The sequence below is a fragment of the Pseudophryne corroboree genome, chromosome 8 (genome assembly GCF_028390025.1).
Source record: "Pseudophryne corroboree isolate aPseCor3 chromosome 8, aPseCor3.hap2, whole genome shotgun sequence".
Lineage (NCBI taxonomy): Eukaryota > Metazoa > Chordata > Amphibia > Anura > Myobatrachidae > Pseudophryne > Pseudophryne corroboree.
Genome location: NC_086451.1, coordinates 245,185,463 through 245,206,356, shown reverse-complemented (window position 1 = coordinate 245,206,356; position 20,894 = coordinate 245,185,463). Strand labels below are relative to the sequence as shown.

The following is a 20,894-nucleotide window of genomic DNA, read 5'->3' as shown; positions in this document are numbered from 1 at the left end:
AGAAACGTAACACAACATGTGTGTAACCACAAATAATCACTGCAGATATAGTACGCACTGAGACGGGCGCCCAGCATCCTCTACGGACTAAGAGAAAAGGATTTACCGGTAGGTATTAAAATCCTATTTTCTCATACGTCCTAGAGGATGCTGGGGTCACATCAAGAACCATGGGGTTATACCAAAGCTCTAGAATGGGCGGGAGAGTGCGGACGACTCTGCAGTACCGAATGACCAAACGTGAGGTCAACCTCGGCCAAGGTATTAAAACTGTATTACTTAGCCAAATTGTTTGCTAAAAAGCTGCTCGGCAAAGTTGCAATGCCGAGACTCCTCGGTCCACCGCCCCGGACGAGCCCACCTTTCTAGTAGAATGGGCCTTCACCTATTTCGGTAACGGCAATCCTGCCGTGAGATGAGCATGCTGAATCGTACCACAGATCCAGCGCGCAACGGTCTGCTTGGAAGCAGGACACCCAATCTTGTTGGGAGCAACAAGGACAAACAGAGCCTGTGTTCCTAAACGGAGCCGTCCCGGCGACATACATTTTCAAAACTCTGACCACAACAGGTTGGTACATGTGGAAAGAAGAAACCACCTTCGGTAGAAATTGTTGACGAGTTTCCAACTCTGCTCTATCTTCATGAAAGATCAAATAAGGTCTCTTGTGAGACTAGGCCGCTAACTCAGACACTCGCCTTGCGTATGCCAAGGCCGACCTGACGACCACTTTCCAAGTGCCGTGGCGTACATCAATTGACAAGGAGGGACAAAAAGCAGGGCCTGCATGCGAGAAGTATCAAGAATACTCCTCTGGGCGGAAAGAAATGCAATAGCACTGTCTGCAATCTTCATCCCGGGAGTAGACAACTGGGAAGTGGACTTACTGAGTCACCACGATCTCCACCCAGGGGAGTGGGGCCTACATCCTCAGGTGTTTCAACAGATTGACCAGTGGGGTTGCCTCCAGATCGACATGATGGCATCTCGCCTCAACAAGAAACTTCGCTGCTGTTGCTCACAAACCAGAGACCCTCAGGCATGCGCAGTGGATGCACAACGTCGCCTTGGCCTTACCAGCTGGTCTATGTATTTCCTCCGATTCCGTTGATCCCAAAAGGTGCTCAAGAGGATCCCACATCAAGGAGTAAAAGCAATTCTGCTTGCCCTGGATTGGCCCCGGAGAGCGTGGTACGCGGATCTTCTGGACTTGGCTGTTAAAGACCCTTGGCCTCTACCACTCAGAAGAGATCTTCAACAAGGACTGTTCGTCTACCCGGACTTACGGCGGCTTCGTTTGACGGCATGGAAGTTGAGCGGAACATCCTACCTCACAAGGGACTTTCCAAAAAGGTCATTGCCACTATGGTGCAAGCCAGGATACCTGTGATGTCAAAACACTATCATAATATCTGGCGGAGATATGTCTCCTGGTGCGAGGACCGCACATATCCATCTGCCGAATTTCACTTGGGAAGATTTCTTCGTTTGCTGCAGGCTGAAGTGAATCAAGGCTTATGTCTGGGATCTATTAAGGTTCAGATTTCAGCTTTCAATCTTCTTCCAAAAGTTGGCTATACTGCCTGAAGTTCAGACCATCTTGCAAGGGGTGCTTTACATACAACCTCCGTTTGTGCCGCCTACGGCACCGTGGGATTTGGATGTGGTATTACGATTTCTGCAGTCCTCCTGGTTTGAATCTCTGATGACGGTAGAAGACAAGTACCTCACGTGGAAGACGGTGATGTTACTGGCCCTGGCTTCTGCTAGACATGTCTCAGAATTTGGGGCCTTATAGTATAAAAGTCCATACTTTGTCTTTTATGAGGACAGAGCGGAGCTCAGGACTAGGCAGCAGTTCCTGCCGAAGGTCATCTCTGCGTTCCACTTGAATCGACCTATTGTGATCCCATCAAGTTCTGTCGCTTCTGCCCCTCCAGAGGCATTGGATGCTGTGCGAGCCTTGAATATCTATGTCAAAAGGACGGCTCGGATCAGAAAGACCGATTACTTGTTCGTGCTATATGATTCACAGAAAAAAGGTTGCCCTGCTTCAAAGCAGTCCATTGCGCGTTGGCATCAGATCACTATTCAGCAAGCCTGTGTGTTGGCAGCCTTACCTGTTCCACAGTCTCTGAAGGCCCACTCTACAAGATCAGTGGGGTCTTCTTGGGCGGCTGCCTGTGAAGCCTCGGCCCTGCAGCTGTGCTGAGCGGCTACCTGGTCGAGGAAGAACACCTTTGTGAAGTTCTACAAGTTTGATACCCTGGCCAAAGAGGATGCCCAGTTTGGGCAGGTGGTGCTGGGATGTCTCTGCACGTTCCCGCCCGTTCTGGAAACTTTGGGACATCCCCCATCGTACTAATGTGCCCCTAATATACCTTATAGATGCTAGAGAAAATAGGATTTTAAATACCTACCAGTAAATCCTTTTCTCGTAGTCCATAAGGGATATTGGGCGCCCGCCTCTGTGCAGTGACTTTCTCCAGGTTCTCTGTTATGTGTTACCTGTTCAGCTGTTTATCTTGCCAGCTGTTGCTGGCCCAGTTATGTTATTGTGTGCTGGTGTATCAATCTCACCACACTTCTCGTTGTTATGTTCCTTCTCTCAAGTATGTAATTTCTCCTTCGGGCACTGTTTTACCTATAACTGCCTGTAAAAGGGGGCATAGAGGGGAGGAGCAAGCACACCCATTGGAAGAAATTTAAAGTGCACTGGCTCCTTTGGACCCCGTCTATACCCACTGTACTAATGTGTCCCCAATATCCCTTATGGACTATGAGAAAAGGATTTACTGGTAGGTATTTAAAATCCTTTTTTTTTCTTAACCAATATGCTTCATCACCTTTTCAAAAGCTCTTTGGAGGACTGCCAGTATGGCTGCCAGTCACGCACACACACTCACTGCTCTCAGCATGTCTTGTGAAGAGGGTGTAGCGGAAAAATCAATACACAAAGTTATTAGGGGCACAACAAAGAAGCCCTTTCTTATTTTCCATTACTGAATCTTTAAGAAAGTAGAAAATAGGAAATCTTTTAAGATGAATGGTAGTATGAAGTGTGTAGAATAGACAATAAAAATGAACACAACTAATAAATTCTGCTTTAAGTTTACTTAACAGAATTAAAACGCCAAGTCATACATTTGAAAAAACAAAAATAATGACAATTATGAACAGCTGAAAAAAAAGCCAACTGTGTTTATTAAATCATATAGGCAATGTGCAAAGGTTTATTAACTTATCTAATTGGTTGCAGCACATGCTTACTTTACACTCAAACAGTGCATGTAACATCAATAGGAGATAATAAAAACCCAAACAACATTCCATAAGCAAAACATATCAAGGAGTTCACTGCGTGCAAAGTACAAGTACATACACTGAATAAATCCGATTTAGTCCATTAAATACATGGCACACCATACAAGAGTTTCCAGTATCTGTATGCTATATAGCTCCACAGCACATCAGCAAGTTCATTCTGCTGCTTACCCCATTATCCATACAGCTGTCATTTAAGGAAACAGGATATGAAGGATTATATGACAGGCTGAGCAACTTAAAAAAACATTTTTTTGAAATAAGATATTTGAGACAGATAATTGTGAAGAGGTTTCATTTATACCACATCACACACAGACAGGCTTGCTTGTAAACAGATGGCAGACATTAAAAGGCTACAAGTGGTTTATAAAACCTATAAAAAGGACTAACACCATTAATGATGCTTTGTGTATTTTTTTTTTTTACTTTTTCAACCTGCACAGGTAGCTAACAGAATCAGGCTAAGATTTATGTTATGGAGCTAGCAGACACACACCCGAACTTATGTTTAAAAGGCCAAACTTCAAATATGTATACTGCGAGACAAATCTTACACAAAAAAAAAAAAGTTTCCTCATGAGCAAATATCTGCCCATGATGTTATAATTGGATAGCAATTGCAAGATTCCCTGTAAAATTTAGCAAGAGAAATAACAGTAAACAAACAAAATGAATGAAGATTAACAAATATAATTCCCATGTCTCTCCACAGTAAGTAGGCCTAACTGTGAACACCAGATAACCAAGAACAGCCAAGTTGCTGCATTCAATGGCAGTAAGAGTTAAGCAGAATCAGTGTTTTCCACTGGTTTGATGAGATGATCAAGTTTGTTTCCAGCTGCGTAATGCTCCCACATTTGTAAATACAATCTTTCCAAATCAATGGTGTACTGCTTGGTATTAAACAGGGGACTTGATATTCTTTGCTTCCAAACTTTAGCACGGATCTTTTTCAGGCTGTAAAGAAGAATAAATCACTATTTTACCAGACTATACTTTTCTACAATTACATGGGTATAAAATAGCAATAATCTAACATATCATCAATACATTATGAAATTACCCACATGACCCACTAGGCTGAGAGCAGCTGCGTCATTGTTTGGTGCATGCTATACAACACTGCTCTCCTTTACAGATGTTTACCAATAAAAAGTCTTTAGGATTCTGAATAAGAGGTTATTCTGTAAGTTAGAGCAAATATACTAGGTTACCCTTCACAATGACTGCCTTCCACACAGTAGCACCAGTACTGCAGATCAGACTGAAGCAGAAGTAAGGAGCTCACTGTTTTTTGTGCATCTGTTCAGTTTATGGAACTTTTCAAATATAAAGATTCCTGGTAAAATATCCCAAACTTCCATTCTTTGAGATTACTGATATTTCTTTGCGCTCGCCATTGACAATACTCCACCATCTTCCGTAAACTAAACACCAGCAAACTTGCAAATGTCTTGAATGGTACAAATATAAAGACTTTTACCCATCGCTCATCCAGTCCAAATTACTTACTATTCTAGGTCAGTGCCCAGTTTCACAGCAATATCTTCATACTCTTGTCGGCTTTTAGCAATTAATTCTGGGCAACCAAGACAGGTGAGCTGTGATGCAGCAACTCTAGATGCAAGAGTATCGCCTAAACACACACAAAGGAAAAGTTAAACATGTAACAAAAAACCCATTCATACATATTTTGTAGCAGACACAGTTACCGTGATACAGTATTACTAAAACAGTGGGAAACATTTTACCAGCAGAACAATGCAACCCCTGATCAAACATTTTGACTGTAAAAAAACAAAAACCATGACACCAATGAACTAGACTTCCTTCAGTAACAAAGGCATTTGGCCGTATCCTATATGACTATATAAAAGCACAAAGATGCACTGAATATGGATGAAGGGGGTGCAACGACTACTTTAAATATCCAAAAATTAAAGTGCAGACATGTTACTTACTAAAAAAAGACAGGTTTTGTTCATAAAAAAAAATTAATAATGAATAAAAACGTTAATACGTCAGAACTCTTCAACTGTACTCAATGTTATTAGCTAATATGTTTATACAGATATCTACATGCTCCACTTGAATATTTTACTTTAACTGCATTAAGTTCTCAGGAATGAGTGATGAATAAACCCTGCTTTACTGGATTAAAAATCGGAAATATATTTTGGCTCATTTGCTGCAAACTAGCCAAACTACTAGTCTGCACTTCTGGGTATTTGTTTTGCAAACTGATGTATGCTTCTATTTTTTTTTTTTCCTGAGGGGGTGGATGAGGTCTTAGCTATACTATGGGGTATTCGTGATGTACAATACTACAGGCTGCAACGTGCACCTTGCTTTGTACCAGTGGTAGCTCCAGAGGTGGTGCGGTGAGATGGACATTTCAGACTGAAGTAAAATTCTGGAGAAAAGATGGTTTATGTATTACACAAAATACAGGACTGGAAGCACTGGTATCACATTTACTATAACCAGTGTTCAAGCATGAATGACGTTTACAGAAGAGGGGCACTGCAGTCTGACAGGAATACATCAGAGGACCTTTTGGATCAAACCCGAGAACATAGGAAGTATAACAATTTCAACAAAAATTCTGCCCTAAACTTTAGAGGGTTGGTATCAAATGTATTGGTGATGACAACACATTAAGGGTCTATGCACTTAGACAATAAGCTGCTAAATGCCATGTTACATGCTGTGTTGAAAAAGGACAGTTAGGAGCTAGTTGGCTGGTACTTTATCTCTCTCCAAGGCTTAGTACATAGGCCCCCCAAATCTTTAACTGGTTAGTAGTTATAAATGTCACTTTTGATTAGTATCATTATTATAACTTTCAAACTGATAGGACCAGAGGTGTGGATTTAATACAACACTTGACTGGGCATGAATTGAGGTTATACAACTAGGTGCCTTATTCAATTAACACCTCTTGCCCTAGTAATTTAAAAGCGTAGGATGAGAGAAATATCTTCCTTCTCTTATATATTGGTTTGTACATATTAATTGTTTTAAGAGCGAGAAAGAAAAAAAGAAAGGCAACAGATTTACACATAAATTTATATATATATATATATATATATATATATATATATATATAGATAGAGAGAGAGAGAGAGAGAATTTCACAAAAAAAATTAAGTCTGTTCAATTACCTGAAGAACCACCTTTGTTGAGGACTACTAAGCTCTCCGCAAGTTCCTTACCTGGCATAGTGACCATGGGCGTCCCTGCCCAGAGCACATCCATGCCAGTGGTGTGCCCATTACACAAAGGTGTATCTAAACAAACATCAGCTAATTGGCCTCTTCGAACATGTTCTTCTTTAGGGGCAACTGGAGAGAAGATTATTCTGGACTGAGGTAGCCCCATATTCAGGGCATACTGTTGAATATTAGGTTCCCCTACTGCAGGGAACCTTAACAGCCACAGAACACTGTTTGGAACACGTTTTAGAATCTGAAAAGGGGATGAAAGAAACATTCGAGGTAACTGTAGCCAATTAGTGAAAGTATAAAAAAGCACAGAAAAAGCAAGGCGTAAACAGCACTAGGAAAGTCATTATTTCCACAGCTAAAATGGTACATAATCAGGCATAGTTGACAAATGTAATATTTTACTTGCGTACCTATAATGACTGCTTTGTCATGGAGCTGAAGTTTTTTTTTCAAATGGCAATATTTTTATTCAGTAATCTTTATTATTTCTTGTAGAGAGCAAATAAAGAAAATATAGTGAACACCAATCAATATACAGAACATATGCATAACACTGCATAAGATAAGAGACTTAAGGTCCATACACACTGAGCAACGTTGTCTAGTGTTTCCCCTCCCGGGACAGCCGTGCATGCAGTTCCTGGATGACAGTCCAGATAGAGCATGCATGCACCGCCGACAGCGACGATCATTGCCGACCCATGGGGCCATGCATCGAACGTCGCTGGCAGCATACACACTTGCCAAGGGGGAAAATAAGTGACTGCGCTCATTTTCTCGGCAAGTGTGTATGGGCCTTTACAATCATGTGACGGCATTTGATAAAAAAAAGAAAAGAAAAAAAAGAATAAAACAATGGGGGGTATCAATTACCACAGCTAATCGTCTCAAGGGGGATATCCTATTAGTCCCAATAAGCAGACGCAAGACGTGGCTTATCGGGGGTTTTGTTTCACTTGCCTCAAGCATACGAAACCAAAATCGCCAGGAAACTGGCCAGTTTTCGGTGTGTCTACCGAAAACAAAAGGTTTCACTGAACCTATATGTGTTCTTGAGAAATTTTTTTTTTTTTACAGGCGACCAAATTGGATAGCCTGTAAAAAATATCAGTGAAACATCAGGAAAAACCTGAGAAAAACATCAGTTTCTCTCACTCAATGTTATTTCTTCAGTAACTGGATACCCTCAATGTTGTATATTTAATTAGATAGAGAAAATTAAACAAAAATCAGCATATATGGCAACAAGTGAGATGAGTACCATACCACTACACAATAAAGGTGGGTAGACTCTGGAAGATATATCTGCTGATCAATTGATCGGCAGATATATCTATGGACGGATCGGGCAGTGTGTTGAGCATACACACTGCCCGATCCGTCGGGGACAGAAGTCATGAACTGGGCGGGCGTGTACACACGCCCGCCGCAGCGTGTGTACGGGCGGTCGGACGACTGCCCGTACACACACAGCGACGCGCCAATATATCGGTAGATATATTGGCCGTGGGCTGTGCTGCGGGGCAGACGCGATACGTCTGTGAAGGACGGAGTATCAGCCGTACACACTGCCCGACGGACCCGCAATATATCGGCCGTTTAAGAGAACGCCCGATATGTCGGCCAGTGTGTACGGGCCTAAAGAAAAAAAGCACCCAGCTTGTTACTAGTATTCAGACAGACATGTCAGAGGGACAGGTGGTGTCTGCCTTAGAGAAGCATCTAGCATATGGGGAGTCAAGTCATCTGAACTAAATACAAACAAATTCTGCATTTGTGGCCACGTACACATTTTTCATGGTCAAGAGTGGCATTAACCAAGGAGAGCCATGCACTTTACATGGGACGCAGAGGACATTCACAAAAGAGCAATACAAACTTATGCAAACATATTAATAAGAGGATTTTGGGTCAATTACCGTTGAATCCTTATCTCTGTAGGACACTGGACCATATTGCAGGTTGGGCTGGAGTTTGGCACTTAAAATTGAGGGAGGAAAATCTTTAGCTTTCAAAACCTTGGTTTTAAAAGCCAGGTCGTTAAAGCCAACTAAGAAAGGAAAGTCATGCAGAAACGGACCTTGTAGCAGGTCTGAACGAAGTGGAAGACGCCACCCAGGACAACGTACAACTTGTAGGGACAACAACGTACAATGACTAGCGTGGCTAATCTGGAGCCACTAGGATTACTGTCACCTGTTGGTCTTTGATGCGCTTGAGTGCCCAAGGCACCATTGGGGTCGGAGAGAACATATGCTAGATGAAAATCACATAAGACCATCATGAAATCCACCGCAAATGCCCATGGATCTTGCACAAAAGAGTGGAACCACAAAGTTGTGTCGAGAGGCCATGAGATCCACCTGCACGGCCCTACTTCTGTACTAACTTTTGGAAGATGTCCGGAATGAAAGACCACACCCCCACATCATGTCTCGCTCCATCCACCAATGCCACGTTGCACCACAGACTGTCCAGGAGTTGGCGGATGCTTTAGTCCAGGTCTGGGAGGAGATCCCTCAGGAGACCATCTGCCACCTCATCAGGAGCCTGCCCAGGCGTTGTAGGGAGGTCATACAGGCACGTGGAGGCTACACACACTGCTGAGCCTCATTTTGACTTGTTTTAAGGACATTACATCAAAGTTGGATCAGCCTGTAGTGTGTTTTTCCACTTTAATTTTGAGTGACTCCAAATCCAGACCTCCATGGGTTAATAAATTTGATTTCCATTGATAATTTTTGTGTGATTTTGTTGTCAGCACATTCAACTATGTAAAGAACAAAGTATCATTCATTCAGATCTAGGATGTGTTATTTTAGTGTCCCCTTTATTTTTTTGAGCAGTGTATATATAAAATTATCATTTGTTATTGTTGCAACAACAACTTATGACTCTCCCAAATGTACTTAACACACAAAAGCAGGGGAGGTGTGTAAGAAACGATCCCTTAACTATTTGTATGAGCACCGTGCACACTACTCCACACTTGCGGTCTGCTGACCATTTTGTGGGGTTTTGCAGAGAAGCAAGAAGACCGTTTAGTCTTTCTGGGGCACACTTGAATTTATATAATGTGTTGTATGTTTGATTAAATTGGTAGTTGTGTTTGTACGGAGGGTACCATTTTAAAACTTAACTTTTATTCAGGTATTCAGACGATCACACACAAATAAAGTATTAAAAGCGTATTAAATATATTACTCACTCTTAATCAATTTGATTATTCAATGTCTCTGTGGACACTTGGTACAGCTTAGGTGAGTATAATTAATAAGACGTTTATCAGAGCGAAAATTTGTTTTCCTGTTTTTTTTCCAATCAATAAATATCTTGGTATTTCCACATAAAAGGAGGAAAAAAAAAAGACAATAGGCTTATTGACTCCACGGCACCTTGTACGGTAACTAATTGACCGTGTTAATGTACTCTGTCAATACCACAAATATATGGTGATAGAGATTATCAAAGAACCAGTCACTTCTGCTTTTGCCCATCTGTTTCCATCGAATGGGCAATGAGAGCGTGCATGCGCCCAAATATTCTGGTTTTTGAAAGGAGAGATACACTTCTGCTTTCCTGGGCAAGTAAAACCTCAATGTGATCCCTGTGTCCTACAGTACCGGGTATTCCCAGAGGGCCTCCCTTTCTGGTACTGACCTGGCGCAACTCTGCTTGGCTTCCAAGATCAGATCAGATTGAGCATTGCCAGTGTGTTGTGACTGTAGCTAATCAATGGGGATGAGGATTTTTCGCACCAGAATACCCAATTTGGATGAGAAAGTGTTTGAAAGTAGGAGATTTTTGAAGGAGTAAGTTAAGTATAGAGATAAAGGATGGGAAGTAAGATAAGTATTACACTTCTGCTGTCCACGGGGGGGGGGACTCTGTTACTATATTACGCATTGCAGAGGGCTGCCCTATATTGTGGATGAGTGTGTCGGAAAAAGGCCAACTGGGGGCCTCTGTTGCTGTTTAGCGCATTGCAGAGGACTGCCCTAGATTGTGAGAGTATCTGAAAAGAAGTTTTTTGAAAAAATATATCTATCTCTGAAGAGAATGTATAACAGTAAATTCTCATACAGGTGGTTACAGAATTATCTCATTTAAAAATGATAACATTAAAGTATATATCTGTAACCAGTAGAAGTGATGATCGAAAACCAATGGGGAAAAAAAAAAAAAAAAAGAGGACAACCGATGCTCATGATACTATAAAAACCCTCTACCAGACGGTTATATTTGTTGTCCTCTTTTGGGGTTTTTTCATTGGTTTTTGCGCAAATACATGTAACTGAAATCTCTGAATTCTAATATTGTGTGGGATTTACATCTGGTTAATGTTATCATTCAGTGTGCTGGGGGAAACAAAATGCCTTTTTTTTCTTGCTTAGAAATAACCCTACCTTTCAAGCACCTGAATGATATCACTAAGCTAATTGAGGATTTGCCACACTATATATGTCTGTTGTGAGAGGTTCCTGCATTAGGATGAGGTGCAAGCCCTGACATACCATTATGGGGTTGCTCCAAGGTAGGTAGCTCTTAGCTTAGATATATTTAAGTAAGGAGCCATTATCATAGACCCAGATTGGGGTAAAGGAGGAGTGAGGTGTGGTGCCTCTGGACTGGCTGAGCTGGATGGCTTAAGTGTGGCATACCTTTACATTCTATTAACACTTTTCACACACTAATTTCTTTAACACTATCTCTTCAGTTTAATTACATCTCATTTTTGTATCACCTTCTTTATAGCTTCGGCTTTCTAACACTAATTTATTAACACTATAGTTTTTTCACTGGTATGCTGCCCTGGGCTTTCTGGCTTATGCTGGTGTTTTGGGGTGCCACACCCTGCACCTAGATATAGCGCTAGGGACCCCAAATATACAGAGACGCCTTGTGCACCTTTGGGGCTTATTCATACATTTGCGCAAATATACGAGACCTCTGAATTCTAATAGTGTGTGGGATTTACATCAGGTTACTGTTATCATTCAGTGTGCTGGGGGGAAACAAAATGCCTTTTTTTTTTCAAACTTCCTTAGGTGTCTGCTTGAATTCAGAGGTATGCCAGAACAGAGGATCTCCTATGATTAAAGGTGGATGTAAGTGTTGTTAACAGTCCTCCAATTTCCATTCAAACTATAAAAGCACAGAAATGTATATTATGTATAATATATATATATATATATATATATATATATACACACATATACACACACACACACACACACACACACATATATACATATACACATATATATACATATACACACACACACAAAGACGACCGATATAGCGCTAGTTATTTTACATGGAGTTAGCACATAAAAAACACATATGTATAAATGGAATCACAGCACTCAGTTGGCGCCCATAAGCACCAGATTGGAATTAATGGTATCCAGGAATGTTTCTAATTGTCTTTCATCACAACTCCACACTATCAGGATATCTCAATGAATCTTTTAAACAAAACGATATGTTCAGCATATTCTTTTAAAGCTGTACTCTCCCATTCACCTATCTAAATATTAGCCAAACTGGGCGCACAAATCGTACCCATCGCCGTCTCGCATGACCGGATATACCAGTCATCCAGGAAGGTGAAAGTAGGATTTTGGTACTTACCAGGTAAATCCTTTTCTTTGAATCCATAGGGGGCACTGGAGTACTCTTGGGATATGGACGGCTTAGCAGGAACAAAAGGCACTGAATATTTAAATTTAGAACTCTCCACCCCTCCATATCCCCGAGTACCTCAGTGTACTACCTCAGTGTTTTTTACTGAGCCGAACAGGAACTATAGAGAGGTTGACAATGGAGAATTCTTATAACATAACGGACAACAACAAAGTTGACACATAACGTTACTGCCAACGAAACAGTTGACACCATAACCGATAGAACTTTATCATTTGAACCAGTCGGTGAAAATGTGTTACCATAAGATCCCCTGAGCTTAATACAACCCAGGTAAAACTGCTCTGGGTGGGCGTCCAGTGCCCCCTATGGATTCAAAGAAAAGGATTTACCTGGTAAGTACCAAAATCCTACTTTCTTTTTCATCCACTAGGGGTCACTGGAGTACTCTTGGGACGTACCAAAGCTTCCCCCGTGGGCGGGAGAGCTGTTTGACACCTGTAACACTAGGCGGCCAAAGCTAGATGCTGATGCTGCAAACGTATCAAACTTGTAAAAGCGCACAAACGTGTGCACTGAAGACCATGTAGCCGCACGGTCAAGCTGTGTTGTAGAAGCTCCACGACCAGCTGGCCATGACGTTCCCACAGAACCTGTGGTATGAGCTATTACTGATGTAGGCGACTGTAACTTAGCCTTAAGGTAAGCCTGACGTATAGTCAGTTTTATCCATCTGGATAAGGTCTGCTGAGAAGCTGGCCAACACCACTTGGCAGCATCATAGAGAACAAACAACGTATCCGTATTACGAACTGTAGACGTTCGGGACATATAAACGCGTAATGCGCGTACCACATTCAGAATTCTAGACTGTGCTGTCAACACAGGAACCACTATTGGTTGATTGATGTGAAAAGATGACACTAGCTTTGGTAAGAAATCGGAAATCGTCCGAAGTTACGCTCTGTCATCAGGAAACACCAAATACGGTGGCTTGCAAGACCAGGCACCCAAATTTGAAAAACGCCTTGCCGAAGCTAAGGCTAGAAGAAAAAACGTTTTCCAAGTCAGAAACTTAATATCCACTTGCTGTAAGGGTTCAAAATATGAAGACTGTAAGAAATCTGAACCCAAATTCAAGTCCCATGGCGCTGTAGGTGGGATAAATAGAGGCTGTACTCTGAGAACACCCTGCAGAAAAGTGTGTACCGACGGCAATAGAGCCAATCGTCTTTGAAAATAAATTGACAACACAGATACCTGCACCTTCAGTGTAGATAAACGCAGTCCTCCATCCAACCCCGTCTGTAAAAATAACAGAATACGGGTAACTTGAAAAATGATGTCGGAAACTTCCGAGCTTCACACCAACCTATATAGGCACGCCAAATTCTGTAATAATGAGCTGCCGTAACCGGCTTCCTAGCTCGTAACATGGTTGGTATAACCGATACTGTAATGCCCTCTCTCTCTTCTTAAGAGGGCGGTTTCAACAACCACTCCGTCCACCGCAGCCGCGCTAAATAGGAGTAAAAGAACGGCCCCTGTTGTAACGGGTTGGACGTAGTATGAGCGGCCAAGGCTCGTCTGCGAGTAGTCCTCGGAGATTCGAGAACCAAGCTCTCCGAGACCCATGAGCTATCACTAGTATGACTGTGACGGACTCTCTTATGATCCGTTTTAGCAATGGAGAGAGCAGCGGAAAACGGTGGAAACAAATACACGAGGCTGTACGGCCACGCGATTGTGAGAGCATCCACCGCCACTGCCCTTGGGATCTGTCGTTCTGGACACATACTGGGCGTTTGTAATTGTGGCGAGATGCCATCATGTCCACCTTAGGGCAACCCTACCTGTGGACCAACCTGTGAAACACCTCTGGATTTAATGCCCAGTCTCCTGGATGAAAATCCCGACGGCTGAGATCATCTGTCTAACAGATGTCCACTCCCGGAATGAACCCAGACGCCAATATCACCTTGTGGTATTCTGGGCAATTGAGGATTCGAGCTACTTCCCGCATTGCCATGCGGCTTCTTGGTCCTCCCTTGTATGCGACTGCCGTCGCGTTGTCTGACTGCACTTGGAGAGTCTGAGAGCGAAGCATGTAGTGCATTGTAAATTGCACGGAGTTCCAGGACCTTTATAGACAGCAATCTGTCGTGATCCGTTTAGAAACCCTGTCGCTGACCATTTTAAACTACAACTCCCCAACCTCTGAGACTCTCGCCCAGAGTAGAGACACCCTCGCCCCCCTGTGGGAAATGCGAGTGAAAAATGGGGATTTTTGTTTACTTACCGTAAAATCTCTTTCTCTGAGTCCATCTGGGGGACGCTGCGCCGTTACTTGTGGGGTTAGAGGTGTGTGGTAGTGGAGATTGGCACAGAACTATCAAAAGCTGACTCCTCCCCCCTCTAACCCCTCCCATCTCCTTCCTGCTCAGCCCTGATCAGTTAACGTTTAGCCAAGCCAAAGGAGATAGACCAGAATAAAAAATTAACCAATTAAACCAGACAAACTATGGGAGGGATCGCAGCGTCCCCCAGATGGACTCAGAGAAAGAGATTTTACGGTAAGTAAACAAAAATCCCCATTTCTCTGTCCTCCATCTGGGGGACGCTGCGCCGTTACTTGTGGGATTTCCCAAAGCAAGCTAATGAGAGGAGGGAGACGTTGACGGCATAGCCGTCTGTAAAATACGACGCCCAACAGAGGCAGTCTCCAAACTAAAAGTATGAAACCGGTAAAACTTTGTGAACGTATGGACTGACGACCAGGTCGCCGCCCTGCATAGTTGCTCAACAGATGCACCACCGCGAACAGCCCAAGACGCTCCAACTGCTCTAGTCGAATGAGCCTTAATTGAGTCAGGAACCGAAACGCTTGAGGACACGTAAGCCTGTCTGATGGCCGAAGTTATCCAACGGGCCACAGTGTTCTTAGAGGCAGGCCAACCTCGTTTGGGAGCATCAATCAATACCAGCAAGGAATCCGTACGACGGAAAGCCTCCGTGCGAGACAAATAAATACGTAAGGCCCGAACAACATCCAAGAGAGCCAAATGGGAATCCTCCCCCTGAGAAGATGACGGATTAAAAGCTGGAAGAACGATGTCCTGATTTAAATGGAATGCTGAAACAACCTTTGGAAGAAATGAAGGCTTTGTCCTCAGCACCACCCGATTTTCATGAAACACTAACAAGGGTGGCCTGCAAGAAAGAGCCGCCAACTCAGACACTCGTCTAGCTGAGGCAATTGCCAACAGAAAAACAACTTTTTGTGTTAGATAACGTAGTTCCACAGATTCTAGAGGTTCAAATGGAGACTTTTGAAGAGCCTTAAGTACCAAGTTTAAATCCCAGGGAGGAATCGGAGGAACAAAAGGTGGTTGAATTCGAAGTACTCCCTGCAGGAATGTTTGAACCTCTGGAATGATTGCTAATTTCTTTTGAAAAAGGACCGACAAGGCCGAAACCTGACCCTTCAGGGAAGAAAGTTTTAAACCCTTGTCAAGACCCTCCTGGAGAAAGGAGAGCAGGCGAGGAAGTCTAAACAAATGCGGAGTCAAGTTCCTTTTCTCGCACCAAGCAATGTAAATACGCCATACTCTATGGTAAATGCCAGAAGTCACCGGCTTTCTAGCCCGAATCATTGTCTGAACAACCGCACGAGAAAGGCCCTTTGCCTTCAGAATGTTGGATTCAAGAACCAAGCCGTCAAAGCCAGCCGATTTAAATCTGGGTGGCGACAAGGTCCCTGAAGCAGAAGATCTGGTCGCAGAGGGAGGCGAAAGGGGTCTCCGACGACCATGCTGTTTAGAAGAGTGTACCACTGTCGGCGTGGCCAATCCGGAGCCACCAGAATTATTGCAAGGCCTTCTCGCCGAATGCGTTGGAGTAGACGTGGGAGCAGTGGAATTGGTGGGAACACGTAACCCAGCTGAAATTGCCACGGAGCTGTTAGTGCATCGATCAGAAATGCTTGAGGATCCTGAGTTCTTGATCCGTAAACCGGAAGTTTTTTGTTGAGCCGTGACGCCATCAGGTCTAATTCTGGCACTCCCCAGCGATCCACTAGAGAAAGAAACACTTCCTGGTGAAGTTCCCACTCTCCCGGATGAATCGTGTGACGACTCAAAAAGTCTGCTTCCCAGTTTTCGACTCCCGGAATGTGAATGGCTGAAATCACGGGAATCCAACGCTCCGCCCACGTGAGAATCTGAGCAACCTCTCTCATTGCGGACCAGCTGCGAGTTCCTCCCTGTTTGTTGATGTAAGCCACTGCCGTGGCATTGTCGGATTGCACCCGAACTGGATGGCCCTGCACCATGGTCTGAATCCGAATGAGAGCATACCGGATCGCTCTCAATTCCAGAATGTTGATTTGTAGTTTTGACTCTTGATTGCTCCAGCGCCCCTGTAAATGATGAGTCTGGAACACTGCTCCCCAACCGCTGAGGCTTGCGTCCGTGGTTACCATCATCCAAGACCAGACCGTGAACGGCGCACCCTTCCTCAGATTGTGACTGTGAAGCCACCAGTAGAGCGACTGACGAGTTCTTATCGACAAGCGTATCAACTGCAGTTCGAGGCGCGAATCCGTCCGAGTCCAACAGTGGAGAATCTGAGCTTGAAGAGGTCGGGCGTGGAATCTGGCGTATGGAACTGCCTCGAATGAGGCTACCATCTTGCCCAGTACCTGCATGCATCTGAGGACTGATACTGCCGGCAATTTTAACAAGGTTCTGATTCTGGCTTGTAAGTCCTGAATCTTGTCTGTAGGAAGAAACACCTTCTGGCTGTTGGTGTCGAATAGAAGACCCAGAAAAACCATTTTCTGTGACGGGAGTAGAGATGACTTTGGAAAATTGATTATCCACCCGAAAGACTGTAGAGTCTCTATCGTTAGACGCAGGTTCTGAGTGAGAATCTCCGGTGACGGGGCCTTGATCAACAGGTCGTCCAAGTATGGAGTGATGTTGACCCCTTTGCAACGGAGAACTGCGACGACATGACCCAGGACCTTCGTAAACACCCGGGGAGCCGTAGAAAGACCAAAGGGAAGGGCCCGAAACTGAAAATGCCACGGACCTACTGCAAATCTCAGAAGTGATTGATGTCCTGTCCAAATTGGAACATGTAGGTATGCGTCCTTTATATCTATTGAAGCCAAATATTCCCCTGGCTCCATGGCTGCGATAATGGAGCGAATGGATTCCATCCTGAATTTCTGGGATGAAAGGTACGGATTGAGGGCTTTTAGATTTAGAATGGGTCGAAACGAACCGTCCGGCTTGTCTACGAGAAAAAGACCCGAGTAAAAGCCCCGACCTCTCTGAGGAGCTGGGACCGGAAGGATTACTCCATTTTGTAATAGTTTTGCTGTTGCCTGAAGGAGAGCCTGACGTCTGGAGGGGTCGTCTGGGAGAGGCGTCACAATTAGTCGGGCTGGGACTGCTTCTTCGAAATCCAACATATATCCTCTGGAAATGACCCCTATTACCCACCGATCCGGTTTCGATAGGAGCCACACTTCCCTGAAGTGAAGTAAACGAGCCCCAACCTGTATTGATCCCTCCAGAGGGCCCGAAGCGTCATGCCTCAGGCTTGTCGGCAGGCTTACTGGACGGTCTGCGAGTAGCCTGAGCTCCTCTACCTCTGAATGATCCCCTTCGTGGAAATCTGGAGAAGGGTCGAAAGGACTGGAAATTACCTCTGCCCTGCGTACGAAAGGACCGAAATCTTGTAGGCTTTGGTTTGTTTGGAGCAGACGGAAGGAAAGGGCTCTTTCCCCCCGTAGTATCTGAAATAATTTTCTTTAACTCTGATCCAAAAAGAAATTCGCCTTCAAAAGGGACTGCCGTCAAGGTCTGCTTTGAGTCCGAATCAGCATTCCAAACCCTAAGCCAAAGAGATCGTCTTGCGGATACTGTTAAGGCAGAAACACGGGACTGTAGCGCCACCGAATCCAATAATGCTTCACCCACGTAAGTAAGGGCCTCAGAAATCTGTTCTGCTAATTGAATGGCCTCCGACGGATCGTCTGACTGCATCCCAGATACAACCTGTGCAAGCCACTCATCAACGGCTTTAAGCACCCAGGCACTCGCCAGAACTGGACGGAGAGAAACACCTGATAAGGAAAACATAGATTTTAGTAATGCTTCTATCTTCCTATCGGTAGAGTCTTTTAAAGTCGCAGACTGTACTGACGGAATAACCGTAGCTTTTGCTAAATGCGAAATAGGGGCGTCTACCTTTGGGGCGGTTTCCCAAATTGTTGTATCCTCTTCTGTAAAAGGATATAGAAACTTTAACTTTTTAGGCGCCTGGAAACGGGAATCCGGTTTTAGCCAGGGTTCTTTTAAAATATCCGCAAAGTGCGAGTAAGAAGGGAACGCAGTAACCTGTCTCTTCTGTCGTTTAAAGAAAGAGGAAGAAGTCTCGGCTACTGCCTCATCCTGAATATTAAGGGTCTGACGAATGGCTTCTATTAGTAGCCTAACACCTGAATTAGTAGATAAATCCTCATCTTCCCAAGCCGAATTTTCGTCCCCTTCAGGATCTACCTCCCCTTCTTCCAATGGAGATGTCAGAGTATCCAACTCCTCTCCTGGAAATGCAATAGCGGGTAACGGCTGCGTTCGCTTAGAAGCCGCCGAACTACTGGCCGAACTTACAAATTTATTTACAGACAGTCAAATCAGTGAGACATTTTCCCATATTCTGGGCCCACAGCGGTTCCACCTGAGTCTGGGCCAAAGCTGCTTCCGACCTTGACTGACGCAAATCTGAAATTGCGTCCACCATGGCCTTGACCCAAGGGGGCATTGACTGATCTGTGGATCTGCCCTGCTGATCTGCCGCTGGTGCACCAGAGCATGATGTACAGAGGGTCCCTGCGTCAGCACTCCCCTTAGCCAGCTTTGTGCCACATTGTGAACATGAGAAATAAACCACTGAGGTTGTTTTTCCCTTAGTAGGTTTCTCTGGCTTGCTGGTCATCTTTACTCTGGTGAACTATGTCCCCCAAGTTGTGTTAAAAAATATCTGAGATTCAACCCACTAGACTTGCTCTTTGTTAATATGCTGCTCTAGCCACCAGACTAGAGGAGACACTGTGATCCCCCTCCCCCCCTTTTATACTTGCGGTTTTTATCCCCCTGTGTATGTAATCCTCCTCCGTAGCACAGCGTCCCCTGTGTGCAGGCAGAGAAGATGGCGCCGTGACCAGCCGTGCGCGCGCGCGGGCAGAGCTGAGCGGGAAGACGGCTCTGCCCGCCTGACGTCATTCTCATCTCGTCAAAAACCGGAAGTTCGGCTCCCGTGCGCCGCTACACAGAGCGGTTGTCACGGCAGCCAAGTAACGGTCCAGGGAGTGAATAACACCCTCCCGGACCTAACACAGTCCTCCACCTCACATTTCACCCCAGATCAGCCTCCGTGCTGTCTGTGGGTGATCGCGCGCTCGGGGGGGGGGGGGGGGGAGGGAGGGGAGGAGGAGTTTGGTAGTCCCAATAAATTCACCATTAATAATAGGAAATAGGGACATTAATAATAGGAAATAGGGACAGCCCAATACTGTCAATGACAGATTGTGGCTGTCCAGTACCTGATGCTGCTGTCTTCTCTCTTTCTCTCTCTGAAGGCCCCAGTGACCGAAGGTATAGTGGCCTCCCTGCAGCAGTCTGGAATGGGATACTAACCCCTTCCACTGTTATACCTGTCACCTGTAAACAGGGACTAGGTATTTGTGAAAGAAGAAATAATAAAAAAAAAAAAAAATTCCTAAAGAGAAATCAAAACTGTGTCTGTACTCCACAGGCACAAAACTAAAACTGATCAGGGCTGAGCAGGAAGGAGATGGGAGGGGTTAGAGGGGGGAGGAGTCAGCTTTTGATAGTTCTGTGCCAATCTCCACTACCACACACCTCTAACCCCACAAGTAACGGCGCAGCGTCCCCCAGATGGAGGACAGAGAAACCTCCGACCAGAAGCGCTTCGAAAACCCATCATTGTTCCTAATAGGCGAATACACCAATTTACCGATAGTGTGCGTGGCTTGAGCACTAATTGTACCAGATGGCGTATAATCTGTACTTTCTGGTGTAGTAGGTAAATCTTTGATTTACCGTATCTGTAATCATACCTAGGAATTGAAGTCGTTGAGACGGAATTAGATGCGATTGTTTTTGAACTTGACACTGCAACCGTGGTGTACGTTAGCAGCGCAAGTAGGAGGAGCATCTGTTGAGACGGAGCTCTTATGAGCAGATCGTCTAAGTATGGAACGATTGTCACTGCCAGGGATCTGAGATGAGCTAACATCACACACATCACTTTGGTGAATACCCGAGGCATTGACAAGAGGCCAAACGGTAGAACCTGAAACGGTTAATGGTAGTGGCGTATTGCAAAACGCAAGCACCTGTGATGAGGTGACCAAACCGGAATGGGTAAATACGCATCCTGGAGATCAAGCGCAATTATGCAATCTTGTGGCTCCAAATATGCAAATACTAACTGCAGAAAATCCATTTTCAATCGGTAGTAAGTGACTTGCTGATTGAGACTGCGACGGAGCCCTCCGGCTTCGGTACCACAAACAGACGGGAATAATAATAATCCTGACTTTGTTGGTGTACCAGACCTGGAAATAAAAACTGCTGAAACCAGCAGAGACTGAATGGCAA

General features: G+C 44.4%; 1 protein-coding gene and 1 pseudogene across 5 annotated transcripts in view; both read right to left on the bottom strand.

Moving 5' to 3' along the window:
- Positions 1–3,187: 3,187 nt before the first annotated feature.
- The window catches only part of OGT (O-linked N-acetylglucosamine (GlcNAc) transferase), a 430,584-nt gene continuing 412,877 nt past the window's right edge, over positions 3,188–20,894 (bottom strand). For 3 of the 5 annotated variants that reach the window (XM_063937156.1, XM_063937157.1, XM_063937160.1), the window contains 3 exons: positions 6,493–6,796; positions 4,841–4,964; positions 3,188–4,285 (listed from right to left, as the gene is read on the bottom strand). In XM_063937156.1, the coding sequence (XP_063793226.1) occupies positions 4,111–4,285; positions 4,841–4,964; positions 6,493–6,796 (603 nt within the window). In that variant the 3' untranslated portion in view covers positions 3,188–4,110. Of the gene's footprint in view, positions 4,286–4,840; positions 4,965–6,492; positions 6,797–9,763; positions 9,888–20,894 lie in introns of those variants that run through there. The other 2 variants (XM_063937158.1, XM_063937159.1) reach the window with 2 other exon arrangements.
- Positions 10,167–10,285, bottom strand: LOC134950127 (5S ribosomal RNA; annotated as a pseudogene).